General features: G+C 41.8%; 1 protein-coding gene across 2 annotated transcripts in view; it reads left to right on the forward strand.

Annotated features, from left to right (window-relative positions):
* INPP5A (inositol polyphosphate-5-phosphatase A) overlaps positions 1–12,346 on the forward strand; it is a 166,317-nt gene extending 153,971 nt beyond the window's left edge. Inside the window, exons 13-15 of one of the 2 annotated variants that reach the window (XM_056494986.1) lie at positions 5,261–5,372; positions 9,365–9,433; positions 10,772–12,346. In XM_056494986.1, the coding sequence (XP_056350961.1) occupies positions 5,261–5,372; positions 9,365–9,433; positions 10,772–10,987 (397 nt within the window). In that variant the 3' untranslated portion in view covers positions 10,988–12,346. Of the gene's footprint in view, positions 1–5,260; positions 5,373–9,364; positions 9,434–10,585; positions 10,674–10,771 lie in introns of those variants that run through there. The other variant, XM_056494987.1, reaches the window with a different exon arrangement.
* The last annotated feature ends 1,377 nt before the right edge of the window (positions 12,347–13,723 follow it).

The following is a 13,723-nucleotide window of genomic DNA, read 5'->3' on the forward strand; positions in this document are numbered from 1 at the left end:
CTGTGGCTCCATTGTTGGTGCTGTCACCATGGTGCCAGTGCAGCCTGTGCAGCCAGCAGCTGTGCAGCACAGGGCTCTGTAAGCACTGTGTTTGCAGGGCTCTGTTTGCCCTCCTGACTGGGCTGGAGTGAGACACAGAGCGTGGCCATGGGCTCACACAGCGTCACCAAGGCTCAGGAGTGTTTTGGTGAAACAGATAATCTAATTCAAACAGCAGTGTGTCTTACTGCTTGGCTTAGATCTGCTGCTAAGATGAGCATGTGAAGATAAATTACATGGGGTCATTTGTTAGGAAGAGATCTAGGGAATCCAACTCTCCCTTTCAGGTTCGGGGAAATAAAAAGTGTTAATTCAATTTCAAGGAAGAAACACTCTGGTAGCTGACAAAAATTAGATGTCACCCTTTGATTGGTTGAATAGCATTTTGTTGAAATCACACTTATGTACCAGCTCACACTAATTCTGACTGTAAATTAAAAATATCAAAATATTTTTACTTTTATCTTTGGCCTTAAAACTTTCAGAGCACTCAAAGGTTGTATTGGCAGTCCACGTTCACCATCCTTTCCTCAGGAAAAAGTATCTTAGACAATCTGAGAGCACATCAGAGCTGAAAGTAAACTGATCCAACATTTTCTCAGAAAATATGAAAATAGTAATAATTTTCTTATGAAAAGTGGTTGAGGTTTTTCCTCTTTTGACGTTCTCTGTCAATATTGTACATAAATAGAAAGAGACCTAAAAGTGAAAAAGGGTTTAGTAAATGTGAGTACTCATACCTAAGTTCAAAATAAAACAAACCAAATCAAAACTGTCTTTAAGTTCTTCCCATAAAGAGCTCAGCTTTCATTGATAGTTCTATCCCATCTCAAATACTTTGTATTGTAAAAGAATCATTGATATAAAACGTGGGGACGATTGGCAGAGGAGCGAGCACAGAGAGTTTTTGAACAGGAAACATGATAAAGTTTGCTGAATGATCTGCAAACTGATAATAATAATAATCTGAACCTAGATTAGGCTGCACAGTTGTTCAGAGTGACCTTCACTGGACTGAAAAGGATCAAACAGGTGAATTTTCCGCAGCGTGCTGTGCAGAGGGCAGGGTCCCCGAGCAGCTGGAGCACAGCTGGAGCACTGCCTGGGGCAGCCACAGGTGGGACCCTCCAGAGCAGCCAGTGGCTTCCTGTTAGACATCCATGTCACTGGCAGGTTTTCTCCCCCTCAGCCAGGAGGCTCCTCAGGAGCGTGTCCTGGCTGGAAATGCAGCTCAGGACACTCATACATACCCACGGCCTCCGTGGTGTGTTGGGCCAAGCACTGCTGAAGGATGCTCTACACTGCCAGACAACTCTTCACCCTGCAGTGAGTGCTTCTGGAAAGGTGTCTGGCCATCTCTGACAGTACCTTCAGCAGCACTACTGCTCTGATGTGCTGACCCTCCTGCTGCTTTGTTTTCCCCAAACAGTTGCCAGGTAGTTCTCACCCTTATTGCCTGCAACAACAGTAGTTCATGGGACTGCTCCTTATTACCTGGTTAGCAATTCATCAAAGTGTTGGGTTAAATTCCAACAATACTGAACATTGTATTAATGATGTTGCTGGAAGTTTTATTCAGAAAATCCACCTGACAGTAATCCTGATTAAATAAGTGTACCTGAAACAAAAGTTTGTGAAATAGAGTGGAAAAGCAGCTAGAAGCTTTATCTTGAGAAAAGTAAATCCTAAACAACTGGAGATAAATAGTGCAAGATTTTCACATGGATGCTCCAGAGCTGTCTGTGCATCATCCAGGGGCAAGCACAGTCAAGGTGTTTTGTATAATTCTGCTGGCTGACATACACAGAGAAAAACAATCTCTCTTTGCTATTTATTACCCTGCTAACATGAGTGGTTAAGGTCCTAAATTCCAACTTCCCCACTGTTTTAAATAGGGCATAAAATCTGTTCCACAGGGAATTCCCCATTTCCCCATGGTATTTTTACAGAGGTGTAATTGTGTGACAGAACACTGTGGAAGTGTGTCCATCCTTACACACTCCAACCCCTCTGTGCTAGCACACAGCGATTTATCATTTGTGTTTCTGTGGTACCTAGGGGCCTTTATCTGTTTTGCCATCATTTTTCTATAAGCACTCTCTAATCATTCTCAAGATCTCTGTTTTCTGTGCATTACACAAGGTAGATTGTGACTGAGGTAGAATGCTAATGAAAGGAAAAAATAATACATTCTTTCCTGTCTAATTATGGGACAGGGAGAGCTGGTTTTCCATTTTTCTCTGCCACAGTCTTTGTCCTGGTAGTCAGGACTGATTGAAGCACAGAAGGATGGCACAATACTCCCCTACTGGGAGATTGATGCTGGAATTTTAAACTTTTGCTTAGCTGGTATAGAATCCTTGAATTTCTTTTTATCAGATCTGCAGTTATTTTTATCAAATCTGTAATTATTTCTGCAATTCACAAATCAGAAAATCTGCTGACTAGAATTACTAAGTTTTGAATTAAAACCTGGGAGTTCCTTATTTGCCTGGAGTGAATGTGTTAAAAGAGGCTGGAGTTGTCAGAAGAACAAATCTAATTTAACGCCCTTGATCACAGACAGCCTTATTCCTAATGTCTTTTGGAAGAGACTGTAGTGATGATTCTGGAAGCAGTCACACTGTTTTCATGCCACTGTTCACTTAGCTATGGAGCAGGATGATGGAGACAACTTCTGAGCCATACAGTACTGGGAAAGTTTTGTTCTGGAGTTGTATACATTCAGCAGCATGTTTGACAAAACCTTTTTCAGTGACAGTTCTATTCCAGAAACCTCTAATAGAGCTTTTATTGCTAAAATCTATTTAAGATCAGTGGCATGTTATAAACTAAAATATCCCTACAACCCAGAAAGACACAAAAGAAAGAATCCCTCATGGGAATTTTGAGCCATATTTAGCTGTGACCACTATTTGAGCCCATCTGCAAAAGAATTTTGCTTATTCCAAAGTGTTTGTGACCCCTCTAGAGCAGGAAGGAGGAGAGAAAATAGTTTTCCCCATTTTGGGGGCATGTATCTTGTTATGATTTTTTGTGATGTTAGTGTCAGCATGTCACTGAGATGAGGACTTCCACTCACCAGAGGGAATGGAGTGCAGTGAGCCAGAACACTCCGTGCTTCTTGCTTCCTCCAAAGGGTTCTTTCTTACAAAAAAAGGAGCTTGCCTCGCTTTATTATGTTAAATTATTACCTACAGGTCATTTTGTCTGGATAATTTTGCAGCATTTATTTTCATCTCTGTCCCAGCCATTAGAAATCTGGTTTGTCAAAGACACTTGTAAACTACAGTAACTTTTTGACTGGGTGATCAGCGCTAAGGACCTTGAAAAATCGGCAGAAGTTTTCACCCTGTGAAAACATTAAGATAAATAAAGCAAATTGATAAATACCATTTCATAGAATATAGGCTCTAGGATTTAATGCTCTAACACATAGCAGTAACAGATCATTCCAGGTGCAGAGCATCATATTTCAAAGGCCATACAGTTAATGCTGTAAGAGGAATGTGTTTGATCCTTATACCTTTATGTCATAAAAAGTAGCTTCAGTCAGGTGGGGTCTGGAGTGAGTCAAGTCAGAGCTTAGGAGAAAAAGTCAACCCTTAAGTTGCAGACAAAGAGCTTCTGCTACCAATACAGGATTGCATCATCAGAATAGTTGACAGACACTCAGAAATAAGCTGTACTTCTGTATGTCAGTGAAGCAGCAAATTGAATTCTCATAATATGTTTTGAAAATGAGTCTTGTTAGGTTTGATGAGGTGGAAAACGTAGGGAGATCACTGGTTTGTTCCAATGCATTCAGTCAGCTTCTCTTGGATGTTTGCCAGGGCTAATCTTTCTAATGGCAGTGTAGCTTGTAAAGCCATTTGCTGGAGAGCTCTATGTCTCTGTTTCAGAGTATCACACCAAGCAGGATGGTAAATAAGTTTCTCCTCAAGCATGCAAACCCTTTTTTTACAGTACCAGAAATTATGTTTTAAGATACATATCAGAAAAACCTCAGTATTTCCTTTATGAGTTCAGTGCGGAGCAGAATAAAATGGAAATGTCTTTTCAAATACACGTACAGATGTAGATGTTTGGGGCTTTTAAGAGTCATAATATAAGGGCCAACTTCAGTTGATTCAGACCCAATATTCAAGAAGTTGAGCCTCTTGAAGAAGTTTGAGTCACAAACCCTCTGGATTTCTCCAAAACCCCTTCTTAGCTACTCCCACATGCCAGTTTGAAAATGGTCTAAGAGAGCAGTGGGCCTTACAGAGTGGTGAGCCATCATCAAGGGCAAAGTTCTGTCTTAGTAAACTAATGAGAAGATTTGGATGAGATATTAAAATTCTGGCCTCAGCTTGTTGATGTTGAGCCAGAGGTTGCCATTCAGGTGCTTCAGATGATCTCAGCCCATGGTGTGTTACCTCTAGTTACATTCTGCAGATTAAAATAGACACTTTCTGTTGCCCTTTAAAGCTAAGTCAGAATGCACTGGGAATGTCATAGCATGTTTATGATGGCTCCAGAATGTAACTACCATTTAATCTGCTTCTATTCAAGATGTCTTTACAAAATAATATACTTTTTTCATAACAGAATTTCATAGGTATGAGATTTTCTGTAGTCAGCATCACTTTGTTTAAATCACATTCCTGATTCCTTGGTTCTGAAGGAATCTCCTGTGAAGCCTGCTGTCTTGTCCTGTCTTCTTTTCTGTCACCCTTAAAGAATCCATACAGGAGAGGTTTGTGTACAGCTGCTGTGATCCCAGCACTCTGAACTCTTTTCTGTTAAATTATTCCTGGATAACACCCCATGAGAGAATCCTGTGAAATCACACAAGATGAACTTTTTTTTCTCTGGTTTCATTTTTCAACTTCTGCATGTACATTTTTCTGTAGTCTCTTGTCTACTTCAAGTTGTTGTTGAACTGATTTTTGTACTTCCACACAGATGAACAATTTGCTGTTTTTAAATGCTCCTACATGCCAATGCACAAGGCAGGAGGTGAGAGTTTTGAAACTGTGTCTTAACTTGTTAACCATACAGTAGAGTTGTAGGTCTGAGAGAGACGTAGAGAAAGAGCACATGAGAAGGAAAGAGGGAGGAGAAAAGATAGATAAACATATCCAAGTGTCTGGAAGAGCTGCTTTTTACCAGTGAAGCTTTGTAAGTGATTTGCCCTTTGAGCCAGAGGTTTCAGGCTGTGGTTGGGCTTTGTTTGCAGCTACCCCTACAGCGAGGACTCCAGCCAGGGGAGGCAGTACATGAACACGAGATGTCCAGCCTGGTGTGACAGGATCCTGATGTCCCACTCAGCCAAGGAGCTCATTCTGAAGGTGAGTACAGACCTGCAGCCCCAGTGCTCCACATGCATTTATCTGCACCAAAGGCCAGGCTGGAGGCAGCACAGCATGGTGGTAAATGGGGGAGTGTGCCTCCAGTGCCTTGCACCCAAAAATGGGGATTTGTCCCCATAAACCTGCTGCCAGTGGCTAAAAGATGAGATTTCACAAGCACTGCTTTTGGTGTCTGAGCTGGCAGTGATGATGACTGACTGTCTTCTGTCCTGTGCCTCTTTTGGGTGGGGATGCATAGCACTGGGAGGCTGACTTTAAAGTCTTGCTTTAAAGGCTTGCCTTAAAGAGAATAACAGAAAGTAAAAAGCCCCTGTAGAAGTCCCCATTAGTCCCCAGCCCAGCCCACCTGCAGTGACATTAGCAGCAGCACTGTCCCTGCCAAGGACTCAGCAGGGATGCAGACAGGAGCAGGTACAAGGGGCTTCTGGCTGAGGAGTCAGCAACTGAGAGAAACCCTGAGTTACCAGTGGTAGATTCCTGAGGTACTCCCAGGAGTATGCCAAGTCCTACACAGGCCAAATCTCTCACTGTCCCTTGAATGAGGATAGTCTCCAGCAGGTAGGATCCTAACTTTGGTACATCAATTAGGAGCTTAAATTTAGACATTCCATTAGAGCTTTAGAGATAAACTTGTGCAACATTTTTAGAACATGCCATTCCTCTTGGGATTTTGGTGTTTTTAAGATAGGGTTAGGGGTAGTTGGTGATGCTCTGTCCAAGGTTAAATGATCTAAATATGATTCAGGAGCCTTCCAGTTTTCTGTCATTTGCTCTCTCCTTGTTCCGCTCTGCCCTCCTCCTTTTTGTGGAGGCACTGGGCCAGGTCAGCTGGTTCCTGTGCCTGTCCCTGTGTGTGCTGCTGTCCTGCTGACCCTGCTTCTGATGGAGCACTCCAGGAAATGGGCTGTGCTGTGGGATCTCCACCCTGTGTGCTCTGAGCTGCCAGCTGGCAGTGGCCATGGCTGGCTGCAGAATGGATGTTCTGCAGTGAGGTTGTCTTGCTGGCCAGACTGCATGACTCAAATAGACTTACTGAACCCAAAATTGCCAAAAATCATGTGTCTGCTGTGTGGTCCTATATCATTAATGCAGTTTAGTGGGAGTGAATTATAGAAAATAATCTTCCAAGTAAGTCAGTGTTCTATAGCTTCATGACTTCTTTTTTCCAGTTTAAATTAAGTACACTCTTGAAACTTGCTCTCCTGAAGTTTATAACCTTCTTTTTCTCTCTCATTGGGGTTATTTATCTCGTGATTAGACTGTTTGCTTTGCAGTATATAACTCACTGAAAGGCTGGGAACGTGTTTTCCACAGCTGCTCAAATTTCAAGTCAATTCACTTCCTCACGTGTTTAGTGTGTAAAAACTGTCTGCATGGCATCATGAAATTTTACCCAAAGTTTTAGACAATGCATGTACTGCTGTATTCAGTAAAAAAATGTGAAGCCTAAGGGCAATGCAGACTTTATAATCAAACAGTAATGTCAAAATCAGTGTTATTTGTTTTTCTTATACAAAATAGCATGTGAAAAAGTGAGACTTTACCCAAAATGTCACTGATAGTGCTTGGCGACCATGAAATTCCTAAAGAACAAAGGATTAAAACCATTAAATGGGTGGCCAACGAGGGAAGATTTTTTTTTTTAGGCTATGAATAAGGAGATAGAAGTGTACACAAAAGCTTGAAGAGTGTAAACAGTACAGAGGGAAAGGAATTCTTTCTGATTATCTAGAGGGCTATAACTTGGAAATAATGGGAGAAAATTAAACAAGGGAAAAGCAAGTTAGAGCGCTGAAGAAGTCTGTAACAGGTCAGTTACAATTTCCAGTCTCATCATGGGTGGCTCAGAGCTCACCTTTGGAAGGGCACATGACTGTCCTGCAGCTTTGCATTTGCAGTGGGTGGGCACTTTGGGACATCTCCAGAGTGCAAAGGGACAGCTGCTGCTGAGGCCAGACTGGGCTTTAACTCCATTCCAGCACAGGACTTGGCTTGTCCAGCCCAAAGCCAGACCGGGATTCTGGCCCATACAACCTGATGAGAACAGTTGTTAGAAAGGTATGCTGAACTGAGAGGGGAGAGGGCAAAATGACCCTGCAGGTTTCTCTGGTTCTGTGCAAGAAACAGTGTTGGCCTTGACTGAGAATTTACTCCACTGCAGAGACCTATACTTTGAAGCTTTTAAAGGAACTCTGAAGAAAGTAAAAGCAAATTTTAATTAACTGATTACCCTGTAACAAATTCGTAAAATATAAATGTATATAAATTTTTAAATAATTTTTTCAGTTGTAACTATATATTGAATATTCTTATACAGGTGATTATTTTGCTGTATTAATTTTTCTTATAGGCATTAAAATATTTATTTTTCTGCGTAGGCAATTCTGTATTTCATTTCAAACAAAAATTGCAGTAAATCTGCATTTAAATCCTAGGTAAAGAAAGGGTAGTGTGCACAAATTGCCACTGCACAGAGTGCTCAGCCACACAGTAGGCATTACAGATTGTACTGACATGGGGCTGTAAACAGCTTTCATGCAACATCATCTATCATGCCATGGTCGGTTACCTCACCATCATGTTGTTTTCTGCTTCCTGAGCCCTGAACCACCAAAGGTTGCCCACTGCTCGGGAGCTGCGCTGCTGCCTGAGCACATCAAGTAATGAATGCTCAGCCAAGTGTACATTGTTTCTGCTTGTGCACTGCTGTAATTTGTTTATCTGTCTAAAGATTATGCAGTTGAAAATCCACAATTTTATGCTGCCTTTGTAAATTATCAAGTCTCTTTTGATGAATGTATCCCCACTTCCGATGCTTGTGGCATTATGATCTTGAAATATTGGAAAGTGCTCATGCATACAATGCAGAAGGTTATGTTTTTATATTTTTGGCAGACAACCATGCTGTAAAGTAAATCTGACCTTAAGCTTCCTTACTGCATTAAAGATAATTCAGTTTTAACTTTATAGTCCTAAATGCTACTGTTTATATAAAGTTATTGCCCAGTCAAACTTGACTGATTACAGATGAGAAAGTCTTGGCTGTTTCCTACAAAATAAATTAGTATTGCCAACTAGTTTAAAGCACATCTACGATTGTATTAGAGACTGGAGAGTGTGCAGATTACAGAAATAATTAGCTTATAGAAATTGTTCAGCACAATGAGAAATCATTTTGCATGGCTATGTATTTGTATTTATTCCTGAAGTTCTGTGCTAGAGAATCAAAATAGCTCCTCCAAATCACGTTTATTGCAAACGGCAGAAAGATGAGTACATTTTATTATTCATTAAGATAAAAATGCTAAAGAAGTCAGTGTATAAGGGTAAAGTTCAACATGGAACAAAATGAAAGCAATTCATAATGGAGACTAGAGGAATGTCATCCGTCATTTGCTGCTTTTCTTAAAATCACTGAATGCTTTTTTTCAGATGAAGAAATTTATCTCAGGGAAATGGTTAAAGATTATACTCATAACCTGAAAGCAATCATTCATCTCTCTGAACATTTAAAATCCCCTATATGATGAAATCAAATGCTGTTATAAGGCAACATAGATTGCATTTAATTCAAAGAACATTTATCTCACCTAATTCAATAAAAATTGTGTTGTTCTTAAAAAAGGACTGGCCAAATGTGCTTGCTGCATTTTGCAGCAGAAGCCTGGAATGCAACTACAAGGAGTCACTCATTTCACTCAGCACAGTGAGCCACGAGGATTTCCCAAGGTCCCATCAGGGAGGAGGCACAGAGCTCTCGGGGTTTTTATGCAGGCAAACTGCACAAATTACTGCAAGCAGTACTGGGCATAAAAGTTCATTTTACACAGCAAAGGTGTGTTAATATCACCTCCTTCAGAAACTGGTTTCATCTATTTGCACAGTATTTCCAATGTTCCTTTTCGTGTGTGTAATCTGGAGAATTCTTGGACTGACTAGTGTTTTATTGTGTTTTTTTTTTTTTAAACTAGTCAGAAAATGATGAGAAGATAGTAATATATGACCACATTGGGCCAAATGTCTGCATGGGGGATCACAAGGTAATTAAATTAAATATTTCAGTATTTTCTCTTCTAAGTTTTTTATTAAAAAGAAGAATGTATGCACTAGGTTCTATTAATTATAAGCCAGCTATATCTCTGCCCTGTTTTTAAGTCACACCTTGAAAATGTTTCAAACTGAAATTCAGCTGAGGTCAGTCTGTGTATCAGAATAGCTGCTTGTAGGAAATCAAGGAACAGGACAAGGGGTGCTAGAATGAAAGCAGGGTACAGTGAAGTGGAGCAGCCATCTGTGCTCTTACAACCCTTCTAGCCAAACACAAGTGATTTCATTGAGTTATCAGCCATAGCTTCAACCAGGTTGATGCAGAGGTGCTTATAAGTAAAAGAACATACTGGCAGTTGGATGCTCAAATAACAAGTGATAAAAAGAATATAGAAAAAGGTTAAATAATTTCATAAATACCAGTTGTTGAAATTAATAAAATATCTGAATTCTACTGTCTCCTTTGCTGAAGATACCAGACAGAAACCTAAGTTAGAAACACAATAAAACAGTGAATTTGCTTTCTTTGAAAAAGCCAATTGAGGAGTAGTAACCTCCGGAAGCCTATCTAAAAACAGCACTGAGACTCTGGAATGACAATTCAGTGAGGGATAGTGGGTAATTGTATATGTGAACACACAAATCTGAACTCACAAATCCATACCCCTATATAATTCCATGGTCACAGTTCTTGTGAGACAGAGAATTGGTTTCTAAGGAAAAATGCACTTAAGGCATTTGGTCCAGAATCATCCAAGGTTTTAAAATAGAGCAACTTATTAAGTTATGCAGTAAACAAACAGCTCTGGGTGTGCCAGGTCAGAAACAGCAGTTTTTGTTTACTTTATCACCAAAGTGGTGTGGCACTGTTACAAAAGGGAGATGTGTAGGGGACCTGAGCCTCTTCCCACAGAAATCTGTGGAAAATTTTCCCTTAGGTTTCAGTAGGAGCAGAAATCTGTGAGGAGATTATATTGTTCCCTTGTGCATTTTGTAATTAGATTGATTCAAAAACTTGTTGCAACATTTTGTTTCCAGTCATAGAGAAGTTTTTGTTGTATTTACTACTGACTGTAAAGAAACAAAAAAAGCCACAAACGTATATTTCAAACATGTAACTTCTATTTTTCCCTAACTTGCTGCAGCCTGTGTTCCTGTCCTTTCGAATAGCTGCTGGGGCAGGTAAACCTATTGCAAATGTGCACAAGTGTTGTGTCGTGCAGTGATGTGGTGGTAAATATCATCTTTTTTCTTTACGTTTCTATTACATTTTCTACATCATTCCCCCTGTGTTTATCTTTCTTTTTTAAAAAATGCCAATTCTGCAACAGGAAAAAGATGCCTCCGAGGTGAGAAGATTTTCCGTGAAACCACACTGTAGCCAGGAGGGAAGGCAGCACACTGAAACCTGTAACCCTAACAGCTGTATTGATAAATCCAGTCCTGAGTGCCACATTTTTAGACTGCTGATCGTACACTATGCTTCAGCATCTGGACTCTGTTCAAGAGAAGCCTCACATACCTCACTGTCTTGTATGTTCATGTGACATCAAGTAGAAATGTGGAATTATTTTTTATATATATGTCACAGTTCTGTTGCCAAAACTCTAAATAGACAGCAGAGATGTTACTATTCTAGATTTCACAACCTTCAACTTTTAATAAGTGTTTGTCGATGTGGAAAAGCTATTTCAGCATATTACAAACTTTTAAAGATAACATATCCATCTTTACCACTTTGGGATTTTGTACATTGGATTGTATAGATAGAGATATTGATGGTTTTAAATGGTATTTTCTTTTTTGACCAAGGCTTATGGTTTGTGTTTTAGTCTTTTGGTTTTCATTTTTAATTTTTTTTTCTCATTTTATTTACTATACTGCCATGTTACATGGTTTTTGAATCACACAGCAGCTGCTTTCTATACATACATATATGTGTGTGTATATATATGTATGTATGTGTATATATACACAGATATATAAATAATTTATAAACCTGACCAAAACTTATGCTAAATATACTTTCCAATATGAATGCTTGAGAGTGCCATATCAGCAGTAAGTATTGGAGTCTTAGCAGGTTTAGTTAAGTGTACATCAACAACCAACATTTATATAATAAATAATATATAGCAGTGCCATCCTGGATACAGATATATAGTATACTATATAGCATATATATTAGCAATTTCACTTTGTTACTCCTATAATCTCTTCTTTCTATGTAATATTAAGGATTGAATGTGAAGTTCTTAGCTAGGTTTGGGTGTAACTTTCCAGAATTTTGTAAACTGTTTTTGTCTGTCTTTTGTTACTGTTTTATGGTGCCATATTCTATAGTGAAACAAAAACAACACGGGAGAAGAAAACAAGTCTGCTTCAAGTAGCAACTGAATTGGACACAGACTGTATTTATACAGTATTAAAGAAAAAAACAAAAAACAACCATCAACCCAACTGTAAATTTTCCTGGTTAGTAGCTCAGTGCAGCCTACAATATAGTCTTGTTACAGACATTTTCCTCCCACCACTAAATACAACATTAAAAGGTGATTAGGGAGTCTGTTGATGAAACACAAATGTATGTTTTATTGATTTAATTTAGAACACTACGGAGTTCATGGACTGCGTGATGGCATTAGATTGATGCTTGATTTTGGTATAAATCACTACCATTGGAAATGATTTGATGTCCGCTTGCAGAGTTTTCTCAACAGAACAGCCCAGTTTATACAAGTATTGTTGCCCAAAGGGTGTCTGCAGCTCTGTATTGTTACTGTGCCATGTTGCATTATAACCACACAGTAATTCTATTTAAGCGAACTCAACTCATGATAACTCTGAAGGCCTTTAGAAATGAGTACTCTGGTTCTCAAGCAATAAAACTAATCATGGTGAACATAGCTGCGTCTGCCCCTTTAATTTGGTGACTACAGGGAAATTTTTAAATCGTCACATTTCTTATTGAGATACCTTTTAATCTGCCAATTAACAAGGGCGATTTTCACGTGAAAACCTCTGTCTATGATAGGATGCAGTTCTGGTGTTAATCAAAACACGATACAAACTGAATAAAAGGCACTGAGGAGCTGGCATGGGAGCGCTGATGAGAGGAAGGTGAAGCAGCTTTACGAGCTGTTACAAGATGCTAGTCCTCACCAGGTCCGTAAACGTGCCACCATAAACTCCTCCGTGATTATTGCGAATTTCAGGAGAAACCTCTCCAGCCTTTTCCAGCAGGGAGCGCGTTCAGATGGCCTCTCTGTAGCCCGGGGCTGCAGGGTGCAGCGGTGACCTGCCGGGGTGAGCTGCCGGGAACGGACCGAGCTGCACCTTCAGAAATTCCTAAAACGCAGCTTGGGCATTTTAACAGGCGCGGAGGGGAGTCCGGGGCCGCGGGCTGAGCCGGGCCGGGCCGATGGCAGCGGACACCCGGGACAGCCCCGGGAGAGCCGAGGGGGCTCCGGGCCGGGGCAGCTCCCCCTCTGCCCTGGGCCGTGCCTCCGGACTGCCGGTGCCTCCGAGCCCCCTCCGAGCTCGTTTCGCTTTAGAACTTTGGCAAGAGGCAGGTGCCGATGAGTAGCCTCGAGCGCAGGTGTTTTTATCCGGGCAGCTCCCCTCCGGAGCCCGAACAGCGGCCCGCTCTCAGCCGGACGAAGAGCAGACCGAGCCTCAGCTCCATTTATTTATTCCCTCTGTAACCGCGGCAGAGCTGGGCGAGGCCCCGCTCGGGGACGTGCGGGACTCCTCGCAGGAGCCAAGGGGAGTCGATCACAGCGAGCGGGGGCACCGGGCCGTGTGTGCTGGCTCCGTGCGGGCCGAGGCACCGAGACAGGGCGAGCAGGGAACCGCCCGGCCCGGCTGCGAGCGCGGCTGCGGAGCGGGGCCGGGCGGTGCTGGGGGCGCTCGCTGCCTGTGCTCGGGTTGTGGAGCTGTGCCTGGGACACGGCCAAAAGAGATGTGCTCGTCCCTTCAAAGAAAAATAACAACGCTTTCTTTTTAAAGGAAAATAACAATCTTAACAACGCGGGCGGCTCACAGCCACCCGGACTCGCGCGTGCCAAGGGGCGAAATGCGGAATCCCGGGCGGCTGGGAGCGCTTTGGCGGCCGCAGGACCACGCGGAGCCCGGCTCGGGCCCGGAGCCCGAGCGCTGATGGAGCTCGCAGGCGGCCGCCGCGGATCTCAGCAGCTTGGGCGCCGGGTTTTTGCCCGGTCAGTACTCGGGCAGCTCAGGGAGATGGGTCCCGGGCCCTCGCCCCGCTCCGGAGCGGAGCCCAG

This window comes from Oenanthe melanoleuca, chromosome 6 (assembly GCF_029582105.1).
Source record: "Oenanthe melanoleuca isolate GR-GAL-2019-014 chromosome 6, OMel1.0, whole genome shotgun sequence".
NCBI classification, from domain to species: Eukaryota; Metazoa; Chordata; class Aves; order Passeriformes; family Muscicapidae; genus Oenanthe; species Oenanthe melanoleuca.